The 11,378-nt window shown below is 46.4% G+C and overlaps 2 protein-coding genes across 3 annotated transcripts; one reads left to right on the top strand and one right to left on the bottom strand.

The window, feature by feature from the left end:
• LOC110429543 (ureide permease 1-like) lies at positions 975-5,337 on the top strand. Of its 2 annotated transcripts, none has more exons than XM_021445602.1 (6): positions 975-1,166; positions 2,649-3,087; positions 3,692-3,860; positions 4,047-4,090; positions 4,206-4,315; positions 4,429-5,337. In XM_021445602.1, exons 2-6 carry the CDS (start codon positions 2,712-2,714, stop codon positions 4,960-4,962), a joined length of 1,233 nt encoding a protein of 410 aa, XP_021301277.1. In that variant the 5' UTR covers positions 975-1,166; positions 2,649-2,711; the 3' UTR covers positions 4,963-5,337. The 2 variants fall into 2 exon arrangements, with proteins under 2 accessions (XP_021301277.1, XP_021301276.1); XM_021445601.1 differs by lacking the exon at positions 975-1,166 and adding an exon at positions 1,260-2,201.
• On the bottom strand, positions 5,553-9,947 carry LOC8064106 (DNAJ protein JJJ1 homolog). Its single transcript, XM_002442136.2, has 3 exons — positions 8,211-9,947; positions 5,977-6,035; positions 5,553-5,864 (listed from the first exon to the last, which is right to left on the bottom strand). The coding sequence occupies exons 1-3, from the start codon at positions 9,906-9,908 to the stop codon at positions 5,792-5,794; spliced, it is 1,830 nt and encodes a 609-aa protein (XP_002442181.1). The 5' UTR covers positions 9,909-9,947; the 3' UTR covers positions 5,553-5,791.

Genomic DNA, 11,378 nt, shown 5'->3' with positions numbered 1-11,378 from the left:
GGAAACAAGACGTGGAGATCAAGCAGGATTCTAGTCGGTTAGAATAGGAATTGATATCGAATTATCTATGGCAATTGTAACCGACTAGGATTAGTTTCTAGATCTGTAACCCTGCCCTCCAGACTATATAAGGAGGGGCAAGGGACCCCCCTAGGGCAGGAGATATTCTCTCAGCACAAATCAATACAACCAGACGCAGGACGTAGGTATTACGCCAACTCGGCGGCCGAACCTGGATAAAAAGCTTGTCCGTGTCTTGCGTCACCATCGAGTTCGTAGTTTGCGCACCGTCTACCGATAAACTACTACCGTGGGTATACCCCAAGGTAGACTGCCGACTAGCTTTCGTCGACACTAAGCCTATAATATGAGCTTGTAGTGTTTTTGTACTTATTAAATACTATCACAAAAAGCAATGTAATTCTAGGTGCACTCTTAGATAAAGTGTCCAAATTTTCATCAAGTATGTAGATAAAATATTAGTATTTTTTGACATCAAATAAGTTATACTTTGAAAATATATCCCATAATAAATCTAATACTACTTGTTTTGATGTTATAACTATGAGTACATTGGCCAAATATGAGATACTTTAACTTGATCATAATGATACGAATTGCATTCTTTTGAACAGAGGGAGTAAAAAAAGGAAATAATAAATAAAAAAATTTAAAGGCTAAGGACCTTTCATCAAGAGGAGACTTTGAGGCACGCAGACACCAACCGCAGCCACGCTCACCCAACAAACAGCCGAACGGCGCGGGAACGGGGATCGGAATCTGTCCAACCGCCGCTCTCCAGATCCGGAGTCAAAGGATACTAGTATACTACTCCTATCCTATTTGTTATGTTTAATTTAATTAACAGAATAAAGCACCTCCGAGAATCTTTAGACAACTGTGTTCAACGAGATCACTCGCCGTACAACCATAGAATATAAGCACCCCCTGTAGAGATCTATATACATCCCCCATGGATCAGCTTCAGTAGCAGCAGTAGCAGAGACAGAGACAGAGTCACAGAGACAGAAACGCCGGCTATTAGTTGTTCTGGGCATATCACTCTCAAGAAGGAGGAGGAGGAGGAGGAGAAACGATTGCGAATTGGCTCTTCTTCCTCGTTCGTCTTGGTCTCCGGCGCGTGCGTGCGACCTATCATTTCTCAGGTACCTTTCACCCTCGTCCCGTTTCTTTACCGTACTCATCGGCCTGAGGTCATCATCATTCCTGGGATGATGTTAATTGTTATGGCCGTCCACCGCCGAGGAGGAGCTCGATCGATTGTCGGCGACGTCGTATCGTACATTCGTACGTGTCGATCAGCCTGATCCGTATCGGCGGCGAAAGCTTCTTCTTCTCTCTCTCTCTCTCTCTCTCTCTGTTCTGTTCTCCATTTTGTCAGGATGAAACCAAATGAACGGGCGAATGGGGCCAGGGATTTCTATCTCGTTCTTGACTCGTGGGAGCAAGCAAGGCGTGGGTCAACGAACGAAGCCTCTCTTCGGTTCCTTGGGTTGGGTTCACACATGAGTTTTTGTTTCTTGGAATATTGGATGATGATGATATCACTGAAAGAGACATGAATGGTTTTGTGCAGAATCTCTCTAATGACCATGATGACTGATGAGTACATGCCGCACTAAATCCACTACCTTTTCCTTTTGTGTGTCTAGTTAACTGGACCAGTTCAACAGTAGTACCTTTTTAATCCATGTCTCTCTGCTCCCTGATTGGATGGAGGGAAACAATCCAACGAAAAAAAAGAAGAGAAAATGTTCAGAAAATCGTGGAGCCTGCAATGAACTGAGAGCTCTCTCTCTCTCTCTCTCTCTCTCTCTCTCTCTCTCCGTGTTTCTCTTTCTTGCTTGGTATTGCTTGGAGGCAAAAGATCCGAGGGTCACTGTCATCGGTCCAATTATTTCTACGCCGACGAGTGCATCCCTTGTCCATTTCTTCGTCTCTCCTCCTCTTCCTTTCCCCATAAAGCTCCAACGCCATTGGTGAAGAGAATCTCAACAAGGAGATAGACTGACGCCGCAAACTCGCGTTCGCGATCGCGGCGCCCAGTCAAACTGATGCAGAGCAAGTTGGACTTTTCAGTCAGTGGCCTGGCAGTGGCAGGGCTTGTAGTCAGTCGATGATATAAAACAGCCATGGAACATGTTCTCGCATGTGCGTCTTCTCTGCTCAGTTGCCACAAGGTAGGTGCTCTTGTTCTCCTTCTTCCTCAGCTTGTCCATGGACATGCTTCCTTTCTCCGGTTGGTTCTTGGTTGAGATATTGGGGTGGATCTTCTCCTTCCCCTGCTCTGATGAATCTGAATTCTGAATCTGAATCTGAATCTCATCCCTGGGGACAGTAGCTGTAGGGGCACTTTCTTGTTCATCATGTTTGGTGGTGCCTTTTTCCCCCACTGGATTTTCTATGCCAATCCTTTTTGTATCTTCCTAGTGTTTGTGTAGTAGTAGCTTCTTCTCAAAACAAGAAGAAATCAAGATTTTATGATGCATCATCATGTGTACAATAACTGAAAATAGACCCAAAATTTGGTACAACAGCATTCGATTCTCCAGTTTCAGTTTAGCAAAAAACATATGTAGGAAAATCCACATGATCGATCATTTACTGGCTACTATTGCCTGCTGCAGGTGCTCCAAGAAGAAGAAGGAGGGCCTCTACTACTACTGTCGTCCATCAGAGCCAGGCTCAGCATGTACGTGATCGAGGACAAGGGCGGCGCCATCGCGCTGATGCTGGCGTCGCTGCTGTTCCTGGGCACCTGGCCGGCGGTGCTCACGCTGCTGGAGCGCCGGGGCCGGCTGCCGCAGCACACGTACCTGGACTACTCCCTCACCAACCTCCTCGCCGCCGTGCTCATCGCGCTCACCTTCGGACAGCTCGGGGACAGCAAGCGCGGCATGCCCAACTTCTTCACGCAGCTGAGCCAGGACAACTGGCCGTCGGTGCTCTTCGCCATGGCCGGAGGCGTCGTGCTCAGCGTCGGGAACCTCTCCACGCAGTATGCCTGGGCGTATGTGGGCCTCTCCGTCACTGAGGTCATCAGCTCCAGCATGGTCGTGGTCATTGGTATGTTGCTGATCTCCATGGGTCGTCTTCTCTCTTCTCTTCTCGCTCTAAGCTCAGCTCAGTGGGGTTTGGATTTGGGATGGGTTCTTTTTAAGAGACAGCTCATTCTTCAATCTCCATCATGTCACTATCGTTGTTAATCACATGGGATAGGAGGGACCTCAATGATTATGGAGATTTTCTTTTGTTTGTTTTTTTCCATAAATGAGATTTGTTTTGATTCGGAGTCTAGGAATATCTAGAAAAAGGATCTTGCTTGCTGACAAGGGGGAAAAAACGAAATGTCTACATTTTCTTTTGAGATGCAAGCGAATCATGCAGTGCTAGTCTGACAGGACAAGTTTCTTGAGCAAATTGGCCTATTAGTTGTAACTTGTAAGCAAGCTCCTTGTGTTGTGTCAGGGCAATATGTGTGTTTTTATTTATTTATGCAGCTGAAGAAATGTTAGTGTCAGCTTTGAAATAGAAGAACAGCATGTAGTTAGCCTATTAAGGAGCATCCTTGGAACAAAAATGTCAATGTGATGGACAGAAAAGTCTTATTTGAATTCCTGATTTTCAATGTCCATAAGTCATGTGCTGTGCCATCCCTTGTGCTTTTCAGGCACGACACTGAACTACTTCCTGGACAACCGCATCAACAGGGCAGAGATTCTGTTCCCTGGTGTGGCATGCTTCCTTGTCGCTGTCATCCTTGGCTCTGCTGTCCATGCCTCCAATGCAGCTGACAATGAGAAGAAACTCAGTGGCTCCACAAATGCCAACAAACTTGGGTAATTATAGATTGTAGTATAGTGTTTCTTTCTTACACTTTTTCTCTCTGACAAGGATCTGATCATTCAGATTTTCCACCATATCTGTGACTGAATCACCTCCTAATTTGAGCAGCTCTGAACTTTAGGCCATTTACATCTTTTATTTATAGACTGCTCTGATTGTTAGTTCGCGCAACCTTACAGGACAAGTGGAACTGTGGAACCAAGCAAACAAGTCCTAGACAAAGGTACAGTGTAATAAAGTGTGAAAACTGAAAACTGCTGCTGACTTGTTGCAGATTCTTTCAGTAACTTAACTAGTTTCAGATGTTCATTATCTAAAGGGAAATCATGTAATTTCAGATGCTCCCAAGGATTTGGAGAATGGAGCCTCTGGAGCCAAGCAAGTTGACAGAGCTGAGGCAGGCACTGCAGAATACCTCATTGAACTCGAAGAACGGCGATCAATCAAGGTAACAAACACTTTGTTCTGAACAAACAACTTTCTGAAAACTGGAACATCCTTGCCACAACTCTATGGGGTTTGATCTTGATGATGATAATTAACGTACAAACACCTTACCAGGTCTTCGGTTCAAACACCTTCATCGGTCTGGGGATCGTCTTCTTCGCGGGGGTGTGCTTCTCGCTCTTCTCGCCGGCGTTCAACCTTGCCACCAACGACCAATGGCACACCCTCAAGGACGGCGTGCCGCACCTGGTGGTGTACACGGCCTTCTTCTACTTCTCCATCTCGTGCTTCGTCATCGGCGTCGGCCTCAACATCCTCTTCCTCTACCGCCCCATGGCCGGCGTGCCCCGGTCCTCCTTCGGCGCCTACCTCAGGGACTGGAACGGCCGGCAGTGGGCGCTCCTCGCCGGCCTGCTCTGCGGCTTCGGCAACGGTTTCCAGTTCATGGGCGGCCAAGCCGCAGGCTACGCCGCCGCCGACGCTGTCCAGGCGCTGCCGCTCGTCAGCACCTTCTGGGGCGTCCTGCTCTTCGGGGAGTACCGCAAGTCGTCCCGGAAGACATACGTCCTGCTGGGTTTCATGCTCTTCATGTTCGTCGCCGCCGTCGCCGTGCTCATGGCTTCGTCAGGTCACAGGAGCACCGAGTGATCCTGATCTGATGCTGTCGTGCTCTTTGTTTCTCATTCAAGTTTCCACTGCTGTTTGTTCGTCTTGTGTTTGCAAGAGCAAACGGCAGGCAAACCCCTCTCCTCTTGCAATAGTCGATCCACAGAACGAAAATCCAGCAGCAAGGCCGGAAGCAGGGGAAGTCCATTCCTTCCAGACATTCACGAAAGTTTCTGTAGGATGAAATGGAGATGTACATAAAAACGTTTGTGGTGTGATTGATCAAGTCCAGTATATAGAACCATATAAAAGCTATTTATATTCTTTTCAGAGACAATTGGCTGATAGGGTAGGAACACTGAAATTGTTCCAGAAAAAAAATTCTCAAGATCGAGGTGATTCTGTTCAAGAGAAAAACTGGTGGATGCAATTTGGTGTACAGCTCTTATAATGCTTGACTTTGATATAATGCTTGTCCAGCTCAAAGGATTCAATTTGGTGGCTTCCACTCTGCCACACCAAACACAATTTACGAATCTGGCCTAAGAGAACTGACAACGATTAAAAAAAGAGATAAAAATATGAAGCCACCTAAGCATTAAGATAGTGAGATGCAGCAGCCATTGTGAGAGTTAGGGTTAACAGATCGCACAAATAACGTTATTATTGTAATTATCAGTGTCTTCTCCCCCTGTACCATATGGCATTGTAACCAAAAACATCATCTCCACACTACACATACAGAAGCTAGGAAAAAAATCTGTTCCACTACATATCAAAATTGGGCCAAAAATTAAGAGAATCATGCTGTTATGTGGTAACTAGCAGAATCAACAAGTGACAAAGTGCTTGGAAGTTCAACTTATTTCCCTCATCGACGACTTTTCTGCCGCGTCTTAAGCATTGCGTGTCCTGTTTCTTCCAAGTGAGAAAACAACTTGTTCCTGTAAGGAGACCGTTTTCAGCTTAACCATATATTTTTTTCAAATTCCAAGGTGTGACAGCAACATAGTACTGGGAGGGGTGAGGAGGGAGGGAAATGGTAAGCTGCAATACCTTGACTCAAAAGTTCCACCACAAGTTTCACAATCATTACTGGGTGCCTTTGAGACCTCCTGATACATATATATAACAAAAGGTGTTATCAAATCAGGGCATGTGCAATTAAATCTACAGGTAAAGCTTTTTTTTAGTAGATATACCATAACTACAATTCAATATCAAGGTTATCATACCACAACCACACACAGTAATAGCAGCTATTAAAGTTCTGTGAATTTTGAATATAAGTGATTTCCAATTGGGTGCTATCAAATGCACAACTTATGATAATTTGGCTTTCAAATAAAATATACAAACACATAATAAAAAAACAAAAGCAATCAGCTTTAAGTTCCATGCCACAAGGTAATGAAAATGTTTCCAGTAGTACAGTGTCATAATACACAATACACCAAAAACAGTGAAAACAAGGAGCTACCCCCAAAATTCTCTATGAATGCACAAATATGTGTAGATTAAGTTAGGGGTGTAAAACTGCAAAGAGCCAAAGCCAATCTACACCTTATAAGTTAAACAGAAAGCACAGGACATCTTAATATGACAAATCATAACAGCACATGCAAACAAGACTGTTCTCTTTTTAAAACTTTATTCTTGATCATTTTGTTTAAAAATCAATGTTGAAACTATCACACTATAGCACTGCTATAGTGGCTGGAGCCCCTCCCTGCTATGCCTTCGGTCTTTTCTGCGGTATGGCTGCTATTGGCGCAATATCAGTCAATAGTGGTGCTAAACAGCTTAGCAGACTATTTACAATTCTGTGAGGTTAAGAACTTAAGCAACCCACATTTGATTGTCTGGTTGGTGTTTACTTATGTCTTAGGCTGCTGGACGAGTACTTAGTTATACTAGAAGATATCCTGCGCATTACTGCAGGGATTGTGAAGAATTGGAAATGAAATTAAGTGGAGATGACGTTGATAGCTTGCAATTCAGAGGTTGAAGTTTAGTGAGATGACATGGCTATTAGGGGGAGATGATATGGATAGTTAGTGGAGGATGAAGTCCATGGCTGGATTTTTTATTTATTTGCCACCCTTAAGTGTGCCAACTCTGTGTGTGTCAATGACATGTGGGACCATATGATGTTGAGATAGACTTGTAGTGGGGATTAGCTTTATAAGACATAATGATAGATACAGATACCTTATCTTCTACCTACTTCTCTCTTACCGTATGTTATGTGAGCAATCATTTGAATTTTTGCTTAACTAATGGCTTTTCTGGCCTTTAAATTCCATGTATTTTCCCAAAACACTAAATGACTTAGCATCCACCATAGCACCGCTATAGCTGCCATAGTGGTTTCAGCAAGCCACCGCGAAATGCCATAGACTGCTATTTTCAACACTGAAATATTCTAATCTATACCCTATACACCTATTGTTAACGATCCCAGGTTTCTTTTCCAAATTGTGGAAGGTGAAGAAGTAACATCAGTATAAGATTGCAGCTTAAAGATAGAACATACCACCCATTTGTATCTGGATTGCACAACAGGGTGAGTATAAATTAAAATAAATTATGTTGCGACCAAATTTTTTTGAAGCAGAAACAGTGGTACTACATCAAAGGTATGTAGAAGGCTACCAGAGTCCAAGGTTGTCTTTACTAAGTGTGCAAGTAAACAGCCTAGTTCAGTATCATCTTCTCAATATGCCAGACAGCATTCTAGCCACTTACGGAGTACAACTGTCCAGCATACATTATTCTGTATTATCCAAATGCCTGAGTTTTGAAATGTTTGAAGTGCACACTAAGATAACAGAAAAGGGTAGAACAGAGTAACAGATTTCCAAGATACATCAAAATACCTTCCCCCAAGTCCACCTATCTAGGAACCAATCTAATGTGATGTCTTGCTCTATTCTTAGGAACTACATTACCAATATATTGTAACTCATAAGACTTAACTAATTGCCCTCAAATGATGCCTTGTTCAAAACATCTTGCATATGCTCTATGCAGTACTATAAAAATTGGTTCTGAAGCAGCAAATGCCCTCTAAGTTTTCAAAAGTATAAACAGTCAGAATCTGCCGTATGGAAGTGGTGATCTTATACTGCAAGAGGATAAACATGTGGTTCAAATTAGAAGTATGAAGGCATGCTACAGGACCGAACAACATAGACGGTTTTTATTCCCAACTCAATGAGCTTGTTGTAAACCATACGAGGCTAAAATATGAACAAAGTATTGGATTGAAGGAAAGAAAGTGTATGTACCTTTTGTTTCTTCCCCTTTGATGTGCTCTTCTGTTCAGCCTTTGATGTACCCTTCTGGTCAGTAGAAACAGTTGTTTTCTTTTCTGTGCCTTTCTTGTTCTTTTTGTTCTTTTTAGGATTCATGTTTTCACCATTCTGCTTATCTCCTTTGCTTACTGAACCATTGTCCTCCTTAGAAGAGGATGGCCCTTCCATCATATCATCAACATCATTACCATGGCCAGATCCCTCAGGCTGAACCTCACTTTTACCATGATGCTCATTATCAGCATAACTACCTTCATCTTGTTCCTTCTTTGTTGCCCGTCGCCTGCGTCCTTTCCTTTTTGCATTATTAGCTTCAGAACTTCTATGATCGTCATCATCCTCAGCAACACCTGACAAAGCCTCCTCTGGAGGAGCCACATAACCACCCTTTCTGCTCTTGCGGCTTGATAGCATAGCCTCCAATACACTTGCCTCGTCATATGACCCAACCTCCTGCTCTGCACTATCAAAATCCTTATCACCATCCTCTTTATCATGCACCTCCAAACCTTCCTCAAATTCTTCAGCTAACTCTTCTGCAGCATCTGAAAATGCACTCTCATCATCTGACTCCTGTGTAGGCTTAAAATCAAACCCCACATCAACTTCATTCCAATCACCTTCCCCCTCCTCTGCCTCTTTCAAAGATTCCTCCTCCTCCTTAAACGCCATCCTCAGCTCAGCGATCTTATCCCTATGCTTCTTCGACTGCTCGTGGTTCTTCCACTGTTTGTCCGATTTGAACTTCTTATTGCACGCCACGCAGTACAGCTCCTCCTTCTTCTTGGCCCTCATCTCCTCTTCTTCGTCTTCATCGTACAGTCCCTCCTCTTCCTCCTCCGCCCTCGCCCAGTCAGGCTCCTGATATGCCATGGCTCGCTCCTTCTTCCTCTTCTCCTCCTCCTTCTTCCTCTCCTTCTCCTCTGCCTTTCTCTTCTCCTCCTCCGCCTTCTTCTTAAGAGCCATGTCCACCACCCTCTTATCCCTCTTCTTGCAGAAGGCAGCGAGGCCTCTGACAGCGTCATTGTACTCCCGCCGCGCCTTGCGCATCGCCTTCTTGTTGTCCTCCTCCATGAGCCTCCGCACACGGCGGTTCTCCCCGCGCGCGGCGTCCCACTCGGCCGCCCACCCGAAGTCCATGACCGAGCCGAACCCAAGCCAGTAACTGTAGAAAGCAGTGACCTGCGCATAGGGGGAATCGAGGTTCCCAATGACCGGCGGCGCGGCAGGCTCAGGAACCCCCATCCGGCGCGCATAGGCGAGCTCCTGCGCGAAGACCCTATCGAAGACGTCCCCGTAGACCTTGTAGAAGCCGCGGCCCGTGTCGGAGAAGCCGGAGAAAGCGGAGGAGGAGAAGAAGGCGAAGAGGTCCGGGACGGGAGAGGCGGATTTGGCGCCGGCGGAGGCTGGGTCGGAGAAGAGGATCTGGGAGCGGTGGGAGTCGTAGTAGGCGCGCTCCTGCGGGTCAGAGAGGACGGAGTGAGCGTGCTGGAGCTCCTGGAAGGCGGCGGTGGCGGCGGCGAGGTCGGAGCCGGGGGCCTGCTTGTCGGGGTGGAGCGAGAGCGCGAGGCGGCGGAAGGCGAGCTTGATGTCGGTCGGGGAGCAGTCGCGGGGTAGCCCCAGGACCTCGTAGTAGCAGCGCTTCGGCGCGCCCGCCGCCGCGGACGCCATCGCCGCTAGGGTTTGGAGGTGTCCGAGGGGAAGGGAGAGGGACTAGAGAGCAGGGGAACAGGCGTTTTCTATTTTTCTTACACGACGCATTACATTGAAATTCTTTACGCGTTCAAGAGGTAGAAAAGGTTTTCTCCTTTAATCCCTTTATTATCTATACTCTATATCTATATACCTATATATAAATACACAAAATTTCAGTCTGTCCTGTCCGTCTTCCGTCGCCCGGAATCCGAATCGGTCGTCCGCTTCGACGCAATACAAAATCTCCTATTATTAACAATACACATCAGAGCACATTGAAAATAAAAAAAAAGTATAGAGATCTAGATGCAAAATGTTTATGTTACTTTTAGCGCTTCCAACTGCTCGCCCGTTGGGACGACGCCGCGGGCCGCAGCGGCGCCAGCGCGCCTGGAGAGGGCTGCTCCGGCGGCTGGTGCGGGAGAGCAAGAGCATCGTCTGCAGCAATGCCCACAATGAAGCCCGAGAGCTTGAACCCAGAGCGGACAAGGACAACGCAGACTAGACTTGTGTCCAGGCCTATCTCGGCACGAGACGAGAGTGGCGTGGTGCTGCTGCTGTGGTTGGCCAGGGCAGCGGTGCGCAGCGCATGGACTTGACCTAGACATGGCAGCAGCGGCCTGTAGCCAGCTAGCCCGACCTAGCGGCGATGGCGCCAGCCAGCTAGCCGGGCACGGGACGGCGGCGACAACCTCCTTGCCCGGCCAGAGCAACAGCTCGGCGCCCAGACTGCCCGACTGGGGCGGCGGCGGCTCGCCCTTTCTGGCGCAGCAGGGAGAGGAAAAGAGGGGAGGGGCGCCTGTGTTCTGGGACGAAGAGGAGTGGGAGCTGCTGGGCGCCGGCGTGTAGAGCTGGGAGCACGTCATAGGTCCTCTGGTTGAAGGAAGCCGAGAGAGAGCTGCGTAGGCGGGGAGCGGCCTACGGACAGATTAGGCACTCGCAAGCTCAGCTAGCTTTTCTACCGCAGCAGCTCTACACCTGGCTCACCGAGGATCGGCTCTATCGAGGGGCAGAGACATGGGATTCCTGCTCTCCTCTGCTCCCACTCGCTGCTGCTGCTCCCATGTCCTATTCGGTGGTGCTTGGAGGAGTAAGCAGAGTGCGGAGAGGAGAGAATTATTGGCGAGAGAAGAAGAATGGGGATTCGGTGGTGCTTGCCTGTTTGGAGGTGGAGCAAATAGACTCTAGAGAGGAGAGAATTATTGGAGAGATGAGAGAGAAGGGATATTATTGGAGAGAGAGAAAGGAGTTGTTGGATTTGAGTGTAACCTTATGACATATGTATGAAGTATTAAATATAGATAAAAATAACTAATTGTATAATTTATAGGTAATTTACGAGACGAATCTTTTAAACTTATATATTAGAGAAAGATAAAGAACTAATAAAATATTATCATATTACTACTAATATTTACTTTTATAATGGACACCATGATCGTCATA

This window comes from Sorghum bicolor, chromosome 8 (genome assembly GCF_000003195.3).
Source record: "Sorghum bicolor cultivar BTx623 chromosome 8, Sorghum_bicolor_NCBIv3, whole genome shotgun sequence".
Taxonomy (NCBI): Eukaryota; Viridiplantae; Streptophyta; class Magnoliopsida; order Poales; family Poaceae; genus Sorghum; species Sorghum bicolor.
Note: the sequence above shows the minus strand (reverse complement) of the source record. Positions and strands in the feature narration are given on the sequence as shown.